At 36.1% G+C, this 21,927-nt stretch overlaps 2 protein-coding genes across 4 annotated transcripts in view; one reads left to right on the top strand and one right to left on the bottom strand.

Moving 5' to 3' along the window:
• LOC133525306 (1-phosphatidylinositol 4,5-bisphosphate phosphodiesterase gamma-1) overlaps positions 1 to 9,602 on the top strand; it is a 28,837-nt gene extending 19,235 nt beyond the window's left edge. For both annotated transcript variants that reach the window (XM_061861624.1, XM_061861661.1), the window contains exons 12-15: positions 216 to 436; positions 1,096 to 1,700; positions 1,990 to 2,135; positions 2,976 to 9,602. In XM_061861624.1, the coding sequence (XP_061717608.1) occupies positions 216 to 436; positions 1,096 to 1,700; positions 1,990 to 2,135; positions 2,976 to 3,080 (1,077 nt within the window). In that variant the 3' untranslated portion in view covers positions 3,081 to 9,602. The remainder of the gene's footprint in view (positions 1 to 215; positions 437 to 1,095; positions 1,701 to 1,989; positions 2,136 to 2,975) is intronic.
• Positions 9,603 to 15,601: 5,999 nt separating this feature from the next.
• The window catches only part of LOC133525087 (TGF-beta receptor type-1), a 28,308-nt gene continuing 21,982 nt past the window's right edge, over positions 15,602 to 21,927 (bottom strand). For both annotated transcript variants that reach the window (XM_061861436.1, XM_061861369.1), the window contains exon 9: positions 15,602 to 21,633. In XM_061861436.1, the coding sequence (XP_061717420.1) occupies positions 21,508 to 21,633 (126 nt within the window). In that variant the 3' untranslated portion in view covers positions 15,602 to 21,507. The remainder of the gene's footprint in view (positions 21,634 to 21,927) is intronic.

The raw sequence follows: 21,927 nt of genomic DNA, 5'->3' as shown, positions 1-21,927 counted from the left end.
AATTTCTTCACCAAGTTTGTGCAGAATATCGAAATGAAAGGGCCGGTTATAACTGTATGATGATGAGATGAGATTCTGACATTCCTCATTTTACGGCGACCCAGCCAGAGACGGGTGACTAAAGAAGTTATCTTCAAACTTCAGTATGAAAATACATTATGCGTTCGCTGTTCAAATAAATAAATAAATAAAATTGTTAATCCATTTCGTTTCAGAGTTGCCTCGAAACCGATGCGAGCGCGCTCGGTTCCTGGCAGAAGGGCGTGGTGGACGTGAACGGCGCCGTCGTGGATTTGTTCGTGGGCGAAGAGGACGGTTCACCCCGCTGGCTTGTCCGGATACAGAGCCCTAGTATGTGCGCGCCGTTTGAGATGCGCGCGCCCAACAACGAGCTCGCACTCGAGTGGCTTTCAGCTATCAAGGAGGCGGCGCACAGGTATTTCGTTTACGGATTATGAACTGGGGAGCAGAGTTGTCTGGTGTAAAACGAATTAACCAATTCGTAATTCATTTTACAAAAATTACAAGTTACAGTTTTTGCAGGTGTAAAGTTGCTTGACCATGACCAATGTAACTGACTTGTGAAATAGTAACATGTAGCTTTAAAACTGACGTCTACTCTACCGACAAGAGCCATGCTCTTAAATGATGATGATGAGCTTTCATCAGAAATTGCGGAGTAGTATCTATTATAACAAGTCGCTTAGTTCGCAATTCCTAAGGAAATGTTGGAGTTCAGATGTAACACAAAGTTTTGTTAGAAAAATAGGAATTTTCAATTATTCTTTGGACTTGAACACCATTTTTGGGTTGATAAAACCTTGAAGCTTGTAAATTTGGCCTTAGTTGTTTTATTTAATAGCCGTTCTTAAAAACATATTTATGTTCTGATGTAATCTGTGTAGGGTGAATACAGATGTGCAACTATTTGAAAGTTTCAAATAAGTTGGAAAAGTTCTCGGAAATATCAATTTATTTTGAATAAAATCCTCGTACAAAAGTATGAGAAGTTTTAGAAATTTGTAGTTTCGCATATTAAGAAATTTTCCGATGGCACATCAATCGTCAATAACCATTTGTATTTTTTTCATGTAGCGCAAGCGCAAGGTCTCTACAGCACCGCAAAATGGAACGCACCTGGCGCATAGCTCGCGAAATGTCCGACCTCATAGTCTACTGCCGCTCCGTCGCCTTCAGCCAGGACCGCCTCCGGAACAAGGGCTTCATCTTCAACGAGATGTCCTCCTTCCCCGAGACCAAAGCGGAGCGCCTCATGTGCCAACAAGACAACAACTTCTTCCTCAAATACCACACCGTACAACTCAGCAGAATCTACCCCAAAGGTCAACGCATAGACTCCTCAAACTACAGCCCAGTTCAATTCTGGAACTGCGGCTCTCAAATGGTGGCGCTAAATTACCAAACCGCTGATAAACCAATGCAATTAAATATGGGGAAGTTTAAGGAAAACGGCGGTTGCGGCTTCGTCTTAAAGCCCCAGTTCATGTTCGAGGAAAACTACAACCCCTACGACAAAAAGAGTATAGAGAGGAAAGTGACTCCTGTGACGGTGATGCTCAGAGTTATTGGGGCGCGGCATCTGTGCAAGTCCGGGCGGGGCACGGCGAGTCCCTTCGTGGAAGTGGAGATCATTGGGGCTGATTACGATTCAGGGCCCAAGCTTGTTACTAAGACTGTCGGTAAGTTACATACTACAAAAAATATGTACATCAATTAAAGGACGAAAGATTACGTTTTGACATTAGTCGTGGACATGAGCGGCAGTCCGGCACCTACTTGATCTTGAACGGCACGCACTTGATTATACATGACCTACACATATTATTGCAATATCATATGTAAGGTGCTTGTAGCAACACTATATTCTGGCCAAATACAATTTTGTCAGGCTTTTTAACTACCTTTTAGCTTTTAAATAAAGATCTACATTAAGTATGCCTAGGAAAGACTATTTCGTATTTTTTGCAGCCGACAACGGTATCAACCCGATATGGAACGACATATGCGAGTTCGAAGTGTTCAACCCCGAGCTGGCGCTTATCCGATTCCTGGTGCAAGATGAGGACATGTTCGGCGACCCCAACTTCATCGGGCAGGCCACCTACCCCCTCAAGGTTTGTGTCTAATACCTTTACAAAACACATGGACTATTTAGGAAAACATTACTAATTCACTTGTGCTAAGCTAATTTTTATCAAGCAATTCGCCTGCGGTCTGTCAAGCGGATAGAAATTTCTTACGATAGATGTCGCCATGCGCCTCCCTAAGGCGTGTAAACAAAAAGTAAGGAATGGAAATACATGCTGATTATTAAGTCGTGAATAGTAACCACATTTCGCGATAAAGCTTTCTTAAAGTAACGCGGAGCGCGAATTCAAATAATAATTAATTAGCTCCTTAATTAATTACTACATTTAAAAAAAACTCCTGTTTATCAATACTGATGGTCAACCTACAAATCACGAGACTTGGATTTAATTTCAATGTAAAGAACGCAATGTTATGACACTTATGACTTATGAAAATTTTCATTGTCATTATTACTTTTTCTAGTCTCCTGCCAGCACATACAAAGAGGTTGATTTAATAATTTGATTAATATGCCATCAGTCCGTGAAAAAAAAAAAACAAAATACGTTTACAGATTTTTGAATATACTGACCTACAAGTATTTGTACTCAAGGTACAGCGTAAGAAACACATATTTCTGATCACGACTTATGAATCACACTGATCCTCAAAACAAACCAAACCGACTAATAAAAAAAAAACTTGTCATCGAGCTTATATAGACCGTATCATTCACGAAGACGTGTGCTTTGACACGTATTGTCATGTTTTTAAAGATTAGATTTGACAATTCTGCGCGTCATCGTGAATGACACGAACTATAACTATGTACATTATTAGCAATTAACGCATACAATAAATGAACATATGCGTTTACCGTACAGGGCCTACGGACCGGATACCGAAGCGTGATCCTGACCAACGGTTACTCCGAGGAGCTGGAACTGTCATCTCTCTTAGTTCATCTCAAGCTGGTCCAAGGTCGCTGATCAACCCATGCAGCCACCGTCAACAGTGGCCACAAACGTAAACAAAATTGTACTACAGCCTGAGCCTTAATATTAATATCTGACACACGTATACACGGTGAATTCAACCAAGATTAGAGATGGAGGTTTAAGAAAAAATCGTGTCAAATTGGGCAGCTAAAGTCGATGGTGTATAGCCACATATACTCGTATTTTGTGGTAGCTGAATTGCCCCAAGTCTACTTTTGACAACCAGTGTTACCATAACGTACGGAGCTGTAAATACGATACACTGTCAAATTCGAAGCACGATTTTATCTTAGACTACAGGTTATTTACAAATCACAGAATCTTTGAAATTAATTAATAAGAAGTTAGGCGTATGAGGTTCGTACGGCCGAAAGGTGTATATAATATTAAATGTACCAAATTATGTAATGTCCCGTATAGTAGCAATATGCCGCCCCAAACAAGCAAATTATTACGGTTCAAAATATAATATTTTGATAGAAATTCAAATCTACAACTACAACAGTTTTATTGAAAAATTTGGTGTTCATGATATCAAATATTTTAAAACTAATACTGGACTTAATCGCGTAAACTTACCCAAAACCCGCGCAGTAAGATGTTGATACAATTTCTCGGAAGTCTGCCTGTGACCACGAACGTAACGTCACGTTCGAAACGTCAGGCCATATAATAAACGTAAGTTTACGCGATGAAGTCCCGTATTAGTTTTAAAATTATGAATGTAAATCGTGTTGGTTTAAATCAATATATCAAATATTTTAGCAGATATATTCACAGAATATTGTGTTAGTGTTCTTAGACCATTTATGGAAAGTTACAATTGATGTTTAAATGTCAGATATCAATGATACACCTTAGGAGAGTTAGCACGACATGTCAGGTTGTTGGCATGGCATTGACACATTGTGTCGTAAAGACATAGAAAACAAACAATTTGCACCGAATGTGTTACTTATTACAAAGTTGACAACAGATGGTTATTTCATATGCCCAATTGTTTATATTTAAAAAAAGATAATCGTAAAAAACGTATATCTAATAGACTGAATTTACTAACAATTTACTAATCATCAGGGCAGTGAATAAAGAATCAATTGTAATCATAGTCGTGAAAAAAACAGACATTTTATGGATTGTTACATACTTTTTTTAAGCGATTACCGTCGCACACGGACACCCGCAACACCGGAGGGGTTGCAAGTAAAATTTAGGAAAAGCATTGAGCGGAAGGGTTATGATAGTTTATGTAGTGTCCACACTTTAGTAAAACGTGATATTTTCTATGATAGATGAATTTGCAAATTCATCAACATTTATTTATTGTTGTTTAACTAGCATTTTATGATGGATTAAACAGAACTTTTCCGTTCTTGATACGTGCATACAGGGAGACATTTTTGTATGGCACATAACAATGTCAAGAGTGAGCATATTGCATGCATAATAAATAATAATAATACTTTTATAATTTGAAAAAAAAAACTTATGGGTTTCGATATGTTATTTTTGATGACGTCAGACATTATGTCCATTTTTAATGGGTAGTAAAATCAAAGACAAAGTTGTATGATTTTATAAAGATACAAATTAACAATAAGTGGAATTACTAGTACCGGTTCGTAGCCTACAATATGGCCCATTTGGGACAAGATATGACGAAAGGGGACGAAGAAGAAGAAGCGGTCGTCCTAATACGTTGAATCTTTTATTCGTAGATACTAAATGATACCAAAGAGAATTTGAAATAGAGGCGTATTGTCAAAGAAAACTTTGTAGCCACAGCAAATTTACTGTCATCTTTCGATACATGATTAAAACTTTTAGAACGCCATTTGACTTTGATCATTATTCTTTCACTGATATGTGTTAAATATGTGTGGCGCCATCTTGCCGGCCGTCGCTAAAGGTTGTGGCGCCATCGCTCGAAACGATGCCGCCATACCTTTGGCCTTTGATTTATTAGATGGCGCCACTTTTTGATATTTAACAAATTGACCATCAGTGAAAGAATAAGGATCAAAGTCAAATGGCGTTCTAAGTGTTAATCATGTGTAGAAAGATGACAGTAAATTTACGTAGCTACAAAGTTTTCTTTGACAATACACCTCTATTTCAAATTCTCTTTGATTATACCAAACAGTTATTAATTGTACTACAGGAATAAAGTCCAAAAAAAAAAACGTGCCACCTAGTTTGACAGCAGAAACAGATAACGCTGAACTGTGTCGTATATTTTGTGGTTACTGATTAGTAAAATGTAATTTTTTTTACTACCAAAGTTGCCGCATAATTTACTGAACCGTACAGCGCCATCTCGGGTATAGCTGGCAAAATTGAAGAGTAAAATTGTAACAGATTTCACTGATCTAGTACGATTAATAAATGTTTCATAATACGTAAGCATAATATTATAAATAACATCACAAAGCGTATACAGTATGTAAATCTAATACGGGCGATAAATTAAACCAGATATAGAATTTATATATCATTAATTAAGTTACACTTAATTATAATCCCATAATTAAATTTTGAAAATTTACCGAGCCACTATGTAGTCTATGTAATGTAAACATTACGAGACAAGACATGACATTACGAGATACGAGCTTTTTACAGTAACTGCCAACAAGCGTTGTCAGTTACTTTAAAAAACTCGTAACTTGTATGTTGTTTTACATTACGGGTCGAATTATTTTGTATGGTTAATATTTTCATTTTATTTCTAAAAAAAATTATCTCAATATACTACTTAGGTCCTATGTTCCGTTTAAATATTCGCCCGTATTGAATTTACACACTGTATATTTTATTTTTAATGACTACAGTCTGCTATTTAATATTTTTTAGCAAAAAAGATGTATATAAATCGATATATATGTAGATTAGATGTATATAGTTTTTTGGCGCTTTTATATGTAATCAATAGCAATCATTTATACAATGTTATGAAATAATTATACGTAAGTAATGTAGTGTTTTTATTAAATTTAAACAAATTTTAAATTATACTAATAAAGTATACAAATAAACATGATTAACTAAATCACATATCCGTTTCTTAAGATTTAGACATATTCAGTAGATATAGATATATACAATATATACATACAAACATTTTACATAAATATATTTGCTGTCATAATTGCGGGTACAGTCAGCATCAAAAATATCAAAAAAAGCATTATCAAGCTTGACAAAAAGATAAGATAATATATCTATGTCTCTATTTTAAACGCGAACTGTAGATATATATCTATATTTTGCAAAAGTATTCCAAGGTGGCAGACACTTTTTATTTCATCTGCTACTATTGGTGCTTATTGTACTATATTTTAGAAATAGCCTTTTTTTATTTAACATTAAAGCTCTCTTTGACTAGATCTGTTATTTGTCAGAAGAAACTATCAAAAGTACTAGATTAATTATTAATTCTGCGTACTGCTATATTGGCCGTGAACCTAATTGACGACGAGCTCATATTTTTATTTTTATTTTATTTTATTTTATTTAAATATGAAACAAACGGTCATACAAAAAATATTATTACAGTTTCTTGTCTTAATCTAGACCTATAGTTTCCATGTTTGTTAAACATATCTTTATATAGAAGCACGAAAAGTACCTATCTACGTTTAGGTTCAGCTAAATAGTAAGAGGTTACACAGAATTTGAGAAATCAGATTTACAAAACACTCAGTGAAAAGCACAATGTAAAACACGTTCTACATATTTTTCATTCATTCTAGTTACGACAATGCAAACGCTAAAAAAATTTGTTTGATGGCGTTGCATACGTAGAAAATATATATCAACAGAAAGGAAATAAATTACTGTATAGTATTACATACCTACTTAGTATTTGTAATAAACTCGCACTACTTATATTTTACAAGTTAGAAACTTTTTAAAGTAAGGCATCTGGCCTACACTATATTAGGTAGTTTTAGTGTGTGATTTAGGCCATCTATTGGTCATATTATTGTAGTTTGGTAACAGACAAGCAAACGAAATATCGAGTAACAAGCGCACAAAAATGAACTTGATTAAATATAATATTTACGGGTCCTAAGGCGCATGGCACACTGCATCTGATGTGCACGTCGCTTCGATGTGCGAGCGGACTGTTGCAATAGCGTTGTCTCGCTCAATCATCGGAGAGACGTGAGAACGGATGCAGTGTGCCATGCGCCTTAGTGTCCTAACCCTATAATTAAAGAAAAAAAAATGGCGTCTGAGCGTCTTAAAAAAATTAGGACGTGAAGTCGCTTGGTAAAATTTATATGAGTATACAGTTAGATTTAAATTAAAAATCAAATTACTAGATCTGTTTTGAAATATCTGCCTATTTGTGGCCTTCAAATAAAATATAATAAAAGAGTTATTGTAATATGTCTTCTGAGTTCTTTTCGAGGCACGGGATGTTTTAGTGCTATAGTCGTGACTTTAACCTTTTGAACGCCAAGAACATCTAAGGCGTGTAATTATTCGTGCCCACAGTGCCATGGACAACTATAAGTGTAAGGCCTGAGCGGACGCTCGAGTTGGGCATGCAGTGGGGCGTTAATGCAAACGTACAGTCGCTATCAGATATATCGGAGCGGCCGAGGTGTTCAAAAATATCAGAACACGAACTACACAATAGAGCACCTCGGCCGCTCCGATATATCTGATGGCGACTATACAGAAGCGGCCTCAGTGGACGCTGCTCTTATCACTTGTGAGCAACCCGCCAGGCTGCACGCCCCGCTTCTAGCATCCACTCAGGCCTTACACTAAATGTTGTGTGACGTACGCTGTCAAAGTAACCTTCACACTTTCAAGTAAGGTTATTATTAGCTCGTTTGCGCTTTTAACCTTGGCGTATAAGTGTCGTTTTTGTTTATGTTGTAACGCGTTCAAAGGGTTAATATTAAGGCAATGGAATGTTGAATGTAAAGGCCTGTGCCCACCGCATGCACGTGCGCATTGCAGCATACAGATCCTTATGAAAGACGGCACATCGCTTGCGTGACGTGTGCGTGCACGGTTCCAACATTCCCACTCGCACGTGCTTGTCTACGCACATGCAGCCGGTGTTCTGGCCTTTATTAATTGAGAAGTGACCTTAGTAAAGTCTATAATGTTGGTGCTATTGGAAAATTAATTACAGGTGTTGTACAGTTTTGAATTGCTGCCTTTATAATAGTGAATTTTTGAACTTGCGTGCCGCATAGCTCTAGAGTAGTCGCACAACCCTGTGAAATGCGAGTGCTCGCATGGGAAGCATATTGCCGCCCAAATGTAATGGATAAATCCGATTTACAGGCCCTAGGCACTTGGTATAATACTGGAAATGTAGGGCCCCTTTTCCATCTCAAAACCATTGCTCGATTGCCTTGGTCCCTAAGCCTGGGCCTTGTGGGCCTGGGCAGAAATTTGTAACTGCGAATGTAATCATTTTTATGAGATAAAATAAATCGAACCCTATGAGCAAAAGAAATATCTTGGCAAATGTAATTACTGTGTTCAATAGTATTTTCGCCACGGGCGGCAAAATGCTCATAACGCAAGCACTATGGGGTAAACGATTATCATGTGTTGTCATTAACTTATCATTATCAGACATTGTCATTGGTTTGGTTAAGTACAGTTGATTCTTATTTGTCTCTTTAACACTGTGAATGTCATAGGTACAATTAATGTACTACCCCATTCCTTAAATGTGGCCATGGAGATTGCAATTGTTTTATTTCACTTTTAAATCGTTTGGACCACTATCGTTTTTTAGGGTTCCGTACCTCAAAAGGAAAAAACGGAACCCTTATTTAACGTCCTGTTAAATGTTGGTTTTTTGGGCGAATATGGTATCTCTTGCGTTACTCAAAATGTCTTTGGAGTTACCTACCATGAAATCGGGCCTCTATACATAGTTTCTGTTTATTAGGTTTAACAGTTGGGGCGTTGAATGTTTTAACCTACACCTTAAACTGAAACATAGAAAAGATATTATTTCAAGGTGAAATATGACAACGAAGTTTAAAAGTTGTGGACAGATTTGTGTCGGTCAAAATGTTTATGAGTCAATTTTGCACAATGAAATTAATGTGACTATGATCACCTACATTTCAACTCTTACATATTTATTTTACACAATATCCAACCATCCATTTTAAGTGTAATAATGTCGATACTGAGTATTCAGTCGCATTTATTTTATACATATAAGCGTTCCAGAAATATATTTAAAATAATGATACAGAAAACAATCCAATTTGTGTGCAATCTTCTATATAAACAATGTAATGATTTTGTACATGCAGCCGTTACATCGAATTGCATATTTTACTGCATTTATCCAAAAACTAATTATATCAAATATACAAGTATGCATATTTCGTAGGACTTAGTGTAATAGAAAAATATTTCTATGGTCTGTTATTTTATTAGTAATTAGAACGAGGCGGCAGCTTGCGCTGTCGAATCGAATATTTACAGTTTGAACGTAATAAATAAATTTATTGAGAGTTAGTGCAGTATTTATTACCTTAGAACCTAAGGATCTGTGTTCATTGATTAGACAGTGTTTACAGTTGCTACTTGCAAATACTTGTTTTGTGGCCAATCTATGAGTTATGAACTAACAGAAATCAAAGTACTACTCGTTTAGCAGCAAATGTTTGAACTCTCACTAATCAATGCGTAAACAGGCCCTAATCTGCTTTGCCATAGCAAAGATGCAATGATTGAGTAAGATGCGTAAAATCTAAGACAAATTCGTGCTTTGAATTTGACAAGTAGACAAGATGGCGCTGGCGAGTAATTCTTGACTGTCAAAAGTTGACGCTTGACAATTCAGTGATCGCAAAACTGCAGTACAGCGCCTGACATCCTAAATGTCAAAATAGGAGCACGTTTTTTCTTAGACTTCACCTCTCTATTCTTTTTGGCCATAGGTATTAACCGTTTGAACGCCAAGAGCCAAACCTAAGTGGTCGTGTGCTGTCGTACCTACCTCGCCAACGACCACTAAAGGGGTCATGGCAGACTCCGTCAAAGCAATTTTACCGTTGACAGATAAGGTTTAAATTCGTTTCTCACTAGTTTAGATATTGGCGTGTATGCCACATTTTGATGTAAGAGAAAGCGTTCTAAAGTACTGGAGAAACTGATTTAAACGCAGGTCATACGGAAAGTTATATTTTCTTTACCATGGAGTCATTCTGAAAAGTGCATTTCCTAAGGCACTTTTCGTATGAAAATTTGGGCCCTCAGGCTGGGCTATCAAGATCGTTGCCATCTTAGCTTGGTCTGACTAAATTTGCTGACATGCGACTTTTTTGTAACTTATTATTATTAATCTCACAGCTTTTAAGTTTGTAGTCACAGTTGCAAGGCTTCCTTCCATCATCCGCAAGATTAATATGAAAGCAACTAAATTTATAAAACCTACCACTAATAGACGTACAAGAACTGGGCTTCATTATAAGATAATATTCAAAGCATGATATAAACTTGTTGTCAATTGAGGGCACATAAAATGTTGTATAAATTTTATATTGGAGGAGGGGGAATATATATTGTACCTCAAAAAATGTATAAAGAGATAGATACTCGTAAAATGACCCATGCACATACCTAGAACGTTAACACTACACATTTTAATTAGTGGCTCGTGCGAATTTTGCAAATAAAATTTCATCAGAAATGGGTGCTGCCCTTCATCGGCATCGGCTAACAATCTACTATTGGTGGTCTATTATTACATTATGTATCGAACACTTAAAGGAATATTCAATAAAACGACAGAACTATAAAAACACTTGTTTTATTTATTATATTAAATTAATTAGTCCACTCCATAACCAATGAATAAAACTTAGGCAGGGTAATAAAGTAATCGTATGTGGTACTTTAAAATTATCATTATACATATTTGGAATAAATAACCGTAACTCGAAGTGTGATATGCCGCGTCCGCGCCTTATTGCAGAATTAAGTAAAATTCTTGTACTCTTGGTATTGCTCGTCAAATTTCAAACAAACTGTTTGATGATTGTACATTGTTTAAAAATTTGAACTTTACCATTTAAGTCTAGCATCTTAAATAATTTTATCTCTTATAAATTATAGTTATAAACGACAATAAAAGTATAGTATAGTACATGGTTTCTGCAATCGGAGGAAGCCAATGTTGGTCCATAGATTTGTGAAGGCGCTACTGGAGGTGTACCGTTTTGAATCAACAAATGTAGCACTTTACTATCGGCTATATGCCTGTACCTATAAAAGCCTGTTACCTATATAAAAAGTCGCTTTCTTATCTGTTAAAAACAGACTTTTGTATTAAGGTGTACATCCATTTACGGCTCAGTGGTGTTAAAAGTCAAATCAATCGCAGTCTTGTGTGAACTTTTCACTCTGATTATTCATAAATTGTCTCGTGTGTTAATTGTTTTTCGCATTGTATAAGTCTTTTTTTAGGGTTTAGCGTGCGCTGTGATGAATTTCACTTTTATATGCACATAGCCAATATTAGCGCATACTAGTGCATGTTAATAAATACAATCATTACAGCAGCAAACTGGTTTCTTCCAAACGCTTGCTTGCCAGTTAAGCGGGCCTCATAACTGCCACCTGCTTAAGAAATCTAGAGACCTTCATTGTGTGACAATATTTAATAACAGTGATATTATTCTTTACTATACATACAGTTCAACAGAACTATTAGACACAATAGGATGCGGCTTACCGCCTTGTACAAAACTGACCATGAGTGTATTGAATCTTTACAAGGGCTCGCTACATTTTATTTATTGTATGTGGACAGCTTCCAGTCGGTAATATTTGTAGCTACATGTTATATTAAGTGGAAGTTGTTAGCATATTACCATTTTATAGCGATATTAATTTAATAGTTTGGGCGCACATCGCCAAAGGTAATCTTTACAATTAGGGATTGCAAACCGGATTGAGTTTCAATCCGGCCGGATCCGGCCGGATTTTGGCTCTGATCCGGCCGGATCCGGCCGGACCGGATCCGGATTAGTATAGGAATATTTAACTTAATTAAATAACATATTTTTATCGTTTTTTGCGTAATACGTATTCCTAAATCTATAATTTGAAGTTAATAAATTACTTCTTAACAATAAAATATAACTTAGTACTAAAAAGTGTTACAATGTGAATATTACTTTAAAAACAAAATTTGAAGTCGGTTTTTTATTATATTTGGGCGAATCAACTTTTTAGCGTCACTCGTTGCCATGGTTACGATTAGTTGTCCAGGGGACAAAAGTTCATTGAAATTCTGATTTTATGGTACTTAAATGTATTAAACTTGCGTTTTTGTGGTCGTTATAACCAATGTCCATAATGGGCCCCCTACTAAGCATGTTAATAGAACGGCATACAACGTCTCTTCAAACAAACTGTGCCACTGTTGTCCCTTGGACAACGGGACAGGATAACAAAACAAAAAAAGTTGATTCACCCATTTAACTATTTGCAAGTGCTCAAATTTTCGTTTACAATTATAAATTTGATTAGTTTCTAAAGCCTGATGATGGGATGTGGATTGGGAAATGAAACTTCTTGAAAGGACAAGTTTTCGTAACTGTTCTCTGATTGAGTTCTTTGTAACGTTGACATCCATTCTAGCAACAAAAGAAGATATTTTACTTTTAATGCGCTCCAATATTACCTTGTTCTAATTTTTTTGTCCGAGAAAGTAGTAAACTGTATGATAAAAAAATACAGAAAAGTATAATGGTCAAATTGTAGGGAACGAAACACGACACGACGATCTCATGCGAAAAATAATAGTGTAGGATTAAAAACCATCGCGGAAAAGTTACATGGATCAAATAAAGAATTAGCTAGACGTAGAGTAGCACGTACCAGGAGATGAAGGAAACTGCATAGGATTGGATGAAATTGTAAAGACAAGAGATAACCTTTTTAACATTAACCTTCTCTTTAGCATAAATTAAAAATGCTTTCCATTGCATCTCCATCCTTTAATTTTTCCTTCTGTAGTAGTATTTATGTAATCGTCATATCGTGCCACCAATATGAAAGAAGAAGAAATCCTCTCCTGTTCCCAGTCATCGTCATAATAAATATATTTTTATCTCACTAAATTTTAACTTTTTCATTCGTTTTCTGTTCTGTTCAACTTCATACCTCTCATCCGTCACCTTTTCTTCTTCGAAAACGCGCAGCGCGTGCTGTATTTAGGCATTATTTTAATTTTACCGGATCCGGTCCGGATCCGGTGATTTTTACCGGATCCGGTAGCTCCTGAAAAGTGCCGGATCCGGCCGGATTACCGGATCCGCCGGACCGGATTGCAATCCCTATTTACAATATAGATTTATAAATTATATTGTGGTGGTAGATGTCGATATTACTTTAAAACCACCAAGGCCCACTTGCTCGAGACAGGACTGTGAGGTATATAACAACACATATATGTGTTGAAGTCTAGTCAAAGGTCCCACTTTGACGCTTACCATAAGGACGAAATTTGCTTGTATCTTTATATGAATAACCTGTCAACGCGTCCTTATGGCAATGGACAAAGTGGGACTGTTTGCTTGGAAACGACACATGTATTTACACGGACCAAGACAGAGGTGATCAATAGTAGACCTTATCTCGTGCCAAAAAGGTTTAAAAAGTCAGTCAACTGTGTAGATTCGGGCTAATGGAAGTAGCAACTGATATTTAAAAGTTTTTAAATGGCAACAATAATTGGAACGGCCTGGCCGCCGGAATACCAAATGCAAATGACGCATACAATTTAGTTCGGAGATATTCTGTCATCAAAATCGTTTTTTTGCTTAGGTGTTATTCCACCTGTCTAATTTCATGTGGCGTCTCAAATTTTGGTTAATGAGAGAGTGAGACACTATGCACATTGGACCAAGAAATTGGACAGGTAGAATACTACCCTAGCACGATATTGCAACACGGTCTCTTCTCTCATTTGCTTGTTCTAGACCCATCGAACACAAATGACGTGTCACAGACCTTAAGCGACATAAGCTGTATTTTGGTGTCTGTCATATTTGATTTAGGAACACTATTTGGAGGTAGCCAATTGAATAATAAAAGTTTGATTTAATGTTTTATCGCAAACTTTCTGTAGTGCTAAGATGGTCGGCTCTTTATCATTTGTCGCCATGCCTGTCACGTTCTAACAAGTCAGCGGCGGCATCATGGTTCCATTTTTATCACTAGTCACTATGCCCGTCACTTTCGCACTTACATACTTATTAGAACGGGACAGGTATGGTGACAAATGATAAAGAGCCGACCATCTTAGCCCTACTGTAAGCGTGAAAGTGACGAGAATAGTGACAGGTGATAAAAAATGGAACCATGCTGCCAACACTGGACTTGATAAGTAGACTTGCAATCAGAGATAACGTTTCTTGTTCAAAGTGAGTATTTGGCGCTCAAAATGTTTATGGATCTAAGTTCCTCAAATAAGCATTTTGTGTAGAGTTTAGGACGTCTGATTTTTAAATCTAGTTTGATTAGTCTGAATCAATAACGGGATATTAAATAATTAAAACAGTAGCAATTTCTTTCTATTCTTCTCATTCTCATTATCTCTACACCTCTATCTTAAAAACTAACGTCTGAGTTATCAAAAGTTAGTATGTAGGTAATAATTAATTAGGCATTTACTTCATTTAAAATATAATGCAGCTATAAAGACTGCGTTAAATAAAGGATCTGCCACACTGGATCCGGTGTGCGGTCAGGTCAGGTCAAATTGAAATGACCTAACCGCAGACAGCAGAACGCATCTAGTGTGGCAAATCCCTAAAGGTACACAAATATATTAATGGTTACAAAACGAACGAAACGGAACTTTGTCACTTTCACTACCTTCCCCTACTGTCTAGTTGACATTATTTTTATCTTATTTGGCAATATTCCGTAATTGTTATCCTCGTAACAATATTTCATATTAAACGTTAATATGTAATAAATTCTGTTCCTTTCTAACAAACGCAAATGTCAAAATGACGGATAAGGACAAACGATAGTCCTCCACATCGATTTCGATGACGGTATCCTCAGCAATCAAGGGTTTTTCCTTTCGTGAGCTTTTATATGGCTGGCCAGGCTCCATTAGATGAAAGAGTTTTTCAATATTAACGAAAATTCAACTGATTTTAATGTTTATGTTCAAATTATCGCAAACGACCCATATATTGTGTGATGACTAGAATCCTAAAATGCATGGTTCTGTGCAGCGTCATTTAGTTCAACGGTCAAGTGATGTTTCACTGTCCACACAATCTTAGACTTTTTAACTGTATAAATCCAGTAGCGTGTTCATTTTCTGTCAACTTAAATTATCTAGAATAGGATTATTGGTTGCATGGGCAGTGTGGTTGGTGAGGAAGCATACCTGTTTAGTGTCAGTCTCTAGCGGTATTTCACAGGATTTCAGGTTGACTGTGATATATATAATCAGAATCACAGTAAAAAGAAAATGGCCGTCAAACTAACATATTTACGTCATTTTCTTTCCACTACGCTTAATCGAAATATACACGATTCCTTAAGCATATCTAAAAACTAAAACAAAATCTCAAATTATCAACTATTTATACAGAAGTGAACTTTAAAACAAATCACTTTTCTCCTTTCTGTTCCAAAATACGATTAATCGGAGCAAGTTCATACGCGTTTCGAGAATAATGATAAAATGAATAAAAGTAAAGTGTAAATTAAGAATAACTGTTTATTTGTGTTATGGTGGCCAACAGTCAAATGTTTCTTAAAACTCTTAGCAAATGCAAAAATAAATTATTTCAGCGTAATCGTTAATTTAATTAATCTTTAACTTAGAACTGGAAACGCATATGAAAAAGCCTTCCAATTTTCAAGTAACAAAATAAAACAAAAACTTAAGAAAAATAACGTAGTGTTGGAAAAACAATGCACACGCAACTCCCACCAGTGGAACAGAATGCAATATTTTATGGCGCCCGCGGAGGAACACATTCACGTGTTTTTCTTAAGTTTGTTTTGTTACTTTAACTCATTTTTATACTTGTACAACAGGCCGCTTCGTTTCGAGTTAAAGTATATCCGCCACAACGGCATCAATAAAAAAATAAATCAACAAAATAAATTATCTCAATGTCTACAAAATGTACAAGTTATGCATTATGTACGAAATCTACGTGCTTACAAAATCTTACGCGTAGGTATAATAGATCGTATAAAGAGGGCTGCCTCTAAGGCCGCGTTCATCTACCATACCGTACCACATCATGTTTGTAAGTATCTGTCACTTTTACTTACTTTTGTAAGTATTAATTAAGTAAGTTCTAATCGGATATAATATGAGCATCCGGCGTAACAAAACCAATTCCAAAAGTACACGGTACGGCAGATGCCTACGCGGCCGAATACGTATTCCAAATGTTTTATAAGATTATTATTTGGAATAAGTATTAAAATACGTGCTTTGCTAAATTATTTTGATCTCTCACCTCAGCTTACTCTAACTGGGTCCTAAATTACAAAATAAATCTTTATAGACTATAAAACATGTAAACCGTAATGTTAAAAGCTTGTGTCTATCCTTTTAGAAACGTCTTAAAAATGAGTGTACGAGTTCTTTTTTCCTTTTATAAGAACCGATTACTTGCTGTAATACTTTAAAGTAAAAATATTGCCAGAAACGAACGAGTATACTGTATTTTTTCAAAACTTAAACTTTTAACATTGGCGTTGTTTACACGCAGTATGATAGAATATAGACTGAACATAACTGATAGAAGCTTACGAGGACAATTTGTCATTTCAACAATTTAAAATGCACCGAACTCGAGCAGGAGCGTGTTTCACAAATTATCACGTTTTCGTGTCGATTGATGACAACAATATACCAAAAGTATTTATAAAGCGCGATACTATTTATGCGAGCGATGTATATGTGTTATGTTTACACTTATGCATCCTATATTGCCTTGTCATCGCATGACGGCAAGTTAGAAAAAAGCTTTAGGCGAATCCCAGTGCTTAAAACTACCTCATCATTGGAACAATAGTTTCGTTTTTTTAGCATTAGAAAAAAGGTAAGCGATCTTGATGTCTTTTTAATTAAAAAACGCTTTTGATAAATAAGTCACGGCAAATATGTAACAATTATAAATCATATACGATTATTTCCATGCTTTTGATTTTGCATACCAACACGGAAATTTATCATCTACAACTGTTCTCTACACAATTCATTGAGATAAAATAATCTACTTAATCAATCTGTCCCGATCCTCCGTTAAACCTAATAGCACTCTATTCCTCCACACGATCCTCGATACAAAATTGTTCCTTTTAAAAATCTCGAACTAAAATAAAAATAAAATATTCATTACATTGAGACACTACTGTCAATATTTGCTTCGAAAGCAATAGCATCACGTCGATAATACGGATTAGGCGGCTTCCCCGCTTTACCCAATTCATTCCATATAAAAAAATATATAAAAAAGGTTTTTAATAATTACAATTGGAAGACAAAGTAAAATGGTGACCAATTTCGGGGGTAAGAAAAGGTTTAATACCTAATATTTTTATCAATTTAGATATGTACGAGTGTACATGCGACATAAAATAGTTGAACTTATATGAGAGCGCCACTTTCTTGGTAACTGTCACATTTTTCACATAATATGCTTAAACACGGCAATTATTTTATATGGAAATTATTTAGTAGCATTTTATTTAATTTCTACTCCTTCATATCGCACTGTACATTATAAAAACAAGTTGAACTATCATCATTTCTCTTCCATACCCCCTGCTCACAAATACCCAATGTATCTGCAATCACCATCAATATCATATCTCGCCTAAGCTACATACGTGACCGAATGTCTACGACTTGGTCGTATATATTATCTTTTTTACTGGATTTGTTGAAACGATTCACTGATGTTGCCAGTTACGCCATTGATAGTAAGTATTTCGTGAAAATTTCTGTCTACGCCTCCGAAATCACCTCATTTGCTTTCTTTACACCTCTAGCTTCGATGCTATGATTTCCCTACGATTACGTCGACGTTTTTATACAATAAACAAATGGCCTCAGTCCATTGACTATGCAACTAAAAACCAATTTAATGTCAAATATTCTAGTAAAGAGAATATTATTTTATAAACAAGTTGGTGTCATATACTTTGAAATACCCTTTAATTGCTGACTACTTTCCTCTCCTTTACATGTCTATCAAATACACATCAATACCTTTCTTACTAGCCTAAACTCTATGTCTGTATTTTGCCTTCAACAAGTTCTTTTGACTGCATCCGCAGATCAGCTCCAAGGAAGCGTATTATTGAATTGTCATCGGAATTAAAATATAAGAAGAATTTCAAATTTGAAGCACACATATATAAGGAGCAAGATAAATAAAAGAGTGTAGGGAAGAAGTGAGAAGGTGAAACTTCTCTTAAATTTAGTTTTTATGTATCTGCCTTTGAGATCAATATTTATATATTTTCTCATTACCCTTAAGCCATTCATCTCAACTGTATAATACACTAAACATGTTAGTTACTCTACTGACACTATGGGCTGTCACCAAAGCAAATATTTGTTGTGACGTTGTTAATTATTACACGAACGCATGTAAGACTCATTTTATATGAAAATGCAATGTCCACTTTGTAGTAGTTGCGAATATTGTGTTAGATGTAAGTTTCTAGTTTGAAAACGCTCCTGCATCGAATAAAGTGCGAGACTACGAGAGTGAAGGGAGCGACGTTAGCGGATCAAAGTAATCGCGTTCCATTACATCTGTCCCTTTTTAACACATGTTATTTCTGACATGTGTACGAAACGTCGAAAGCTGTTTTCTTTGCGTCAACGTTGTCAGTAAGGGTTTTATTTAAAAGCACTAAAATCAAATAGTTTTTAGCTAGTACAGCCAGGCTAGCACAAGATTGGCGTGACAGTATTTCGCGGCGAAATACATTACCCGTCCCTCTTTAATTAACATAGTAACAAAAAGACGGGTAGTCTATCTTGCCGCGAGATACTGTCGCGCCAATCATGTGCTAGATCTACTGTGAGAGATCATTAATTACTTCACATAACACGACGATCCGAAAAGTTGTTCAAACAATATCGTTTGCACAACTTTTCGGATCGACGAGTTGTAACTTAGTCGTTCGAGTATTAAAGAGATCAACCGTGTACCTATTTTTTTTTAAAGCCAACAAATCGTGACGCTCCGTTCACCCTGGCATAACGCAGCAATAGATTTGGTATATAATTATATTTGAAATGAAACGCATTACGAGTCGTAATTTTCGCTTGCTTATGTATGTATGTTACTTTATATTATAGTACAATCACTGCCCATAGGCTACACTTTACTCGTGAACAAGTAGCTGTACTTAATAATGATTCTTAATCATGCGAAAGCAAAAATTACCAATCGTGGTAACAAACACGGATACAGCACGGACACACGTAACGCGCCAACTCGACGTAGTCACTGAAATAGTCAGTGATACAAATCTTCTTACTAGTGTAAGTGTACTTTGCAATCCTTCGTAATTCGTAAATTACATTCGCAATTCGACGCGTTATATGGGTTCCCTACTTATTAGATACACTCGGAAACAACACGCTATCTGCGAAGTCAAATATCACAGAAAAATTAAAAAAAAAAGCTTTTTACAAAGAAAACTCATAAAACAGGATAGCCTTAACAAATAAAAACTACGTTCTTGGTAACAAAATAATATCACTACATGAAGTCCGTATAACGTATTTATTAAATGCTCCTTTCTGATATTATTATATTTAATAATATAAATCTAAGAGGTAGGGGTCAGGACAATTCGGCGGGGCCGAACTGGGCTTACGTCCCGCGATACACATTGCCGTTCGTGTCTCTCGTTTGACTTAAGAGATGTACTGAGAAACTCGGGGTGTATTGGTCAAGTGATCTCCTAATCTTACGACATCTAGAAACATTAAACATGTATTTATCTCTTATGATGACGCACATGACTTAGCCTTCTAACGTCTCTGTTTTTATCTACATTTGACACACACCACAAATACTTTACAATTACAAGATGAAACACTAGCCATAACTAGACCAAACCGCAAAATGTATCGTAAGGCGAGAGCGGAAGACCTAGACGCACGCAAACAGACATCAGGTACATGAATACCTTCAAATACATCTAGAACATATAAACATCTAGAGTTAAAACGGCTCAATATGCAGTTATCGTTAGAATCATCGATAGTATATTTGGATTCTGCGTGCGCCCGGTCTTTATCAAAACATAACTTTCAACCGATTGAACTCTTTGTTGCAATAGAGTTCTGGTACTAATCTCGTTATACATTAGGTGTAGATGATTACAATCGCCAAGCTAGAAAACCGTCGCTCAGGATCAAATAAAATGATTTTTGCAATATTTGCGATATTCCACGGAAAGTTCGAGATTCCATCATAAGGTTGCAATGGCTGCATACCGTCTTATAGAATAGTTCATTTTTGAAGTAGTAAAATTTCAATTCAGACAAATACTATGAATTCTTCATCACAAACGGTAAGTAGTAAATCTAATTCAGAATTGAAATTTTGTACCTAGAACTCCATTGCACTATATTTAATAACGAGAACCCCAACGCAATACGCCAAGCGTTCCTTTTCCTTACTATTACAATGACTCGTTTCTACTATTCAGTCGTACATATTAAAAAAGCAACACGAACACAAGTTCCCTAGTTCATGACACTTTTTAAATTCGCACAGCGCTGCTAATATACTACTATCTTTATACAATTGGCGTCTTTTAACCACCGCGTAAGTTACATGAGGTGTAAGGGCGATATTCCATCTGTCCAATAGGTCCAACGTGTATTTTCGTCTTACATTTTGTTTAATGAAAGAGTGAGATGCAATGCACATTGGACCAAGATATTGGACAGACGGAATACCATCTTAACCTAGGATATTTCAGTTATTGAAAACGCTCAGTAATACAAACCCTTATAGTTTTTACTTTATTGTTTCATAAGTAAGCTTTGCGTACGGATCAAAGCTGGCGTGAATGAAATAAACAAAACAACATCTGTCAAGTAAAATGTGCGAAAGCATGTCTTTCACAAGTAGATCCATTGCTTAGTTCATGCACACCAGATTTGGTGTAGTAACCTATAGTGCGTTTCTTGCTCCACCTTCTGTAACTAGCGTAAGTCATCCTCCGCAAAAAGTTACCTCGATTGTCAATCAAATGCACTTAGAAATCGTCCATATTGACAACCGGCTAAGCAATATTTTTGCGTGAAAACGAAGCTTGATGGAAAACATGGTGGTTATAGCGTAACAGACCTGACCTTGGGCCGTCCAATCGGCATTAGTTCAGTCTATATCTTGCCTAGGTCGCCCGCGCCGATGTTGGCGAGGGTCTTCTTGATGCGCAGCGCCGTGAGTCGCGCGGCCGGGTTCTGGTACCAGCACTCCTTCATCACCTTCGAGATTGAGGAGAGGACCTGTAATGGAAACATACATGGGGTTAAAAACTAATAACTACAGAGGGATTTTTAGAAAGTCTTGCTTGACAAGTAATGATAGCTTATTGTCTGTTTGTAATTTTTTAGAGCGTTTTATTAACGTGTATATCGTGTTCTCAGACTTTTATAAATAAATTATCTTTATAAGATGTAGTCTACAGATAAATAAATAAGTATTAAGCGACAATTTTACACAAATCGACCTACTCCCACAGTAAATTCAATAAGGCTTGTGTTATGGGCTAGTACCCACGACGATATGTATGTATTCTG

The sequence above is a fragment of the Cydia pomonella genome, chromosome 1, assembly GCF_033807575.1.
Source record: "Cydia pomonella isolate Wapato2018A chromosome 1, ilCydPomo1, whole genome shotgun sequence".
Classification (NCBI taxonomy): Eukaryota; Metazoa; Arthropoda; class Insecta; order Lepidoptera; family Tortricidae; genus Cydia; species Cydia pomonella.
The sequence above is the reverse complement of the archived record's forward strand: the minus strand, read 5'-3'. Positions and strand labels throughout refer to the sequence as shown.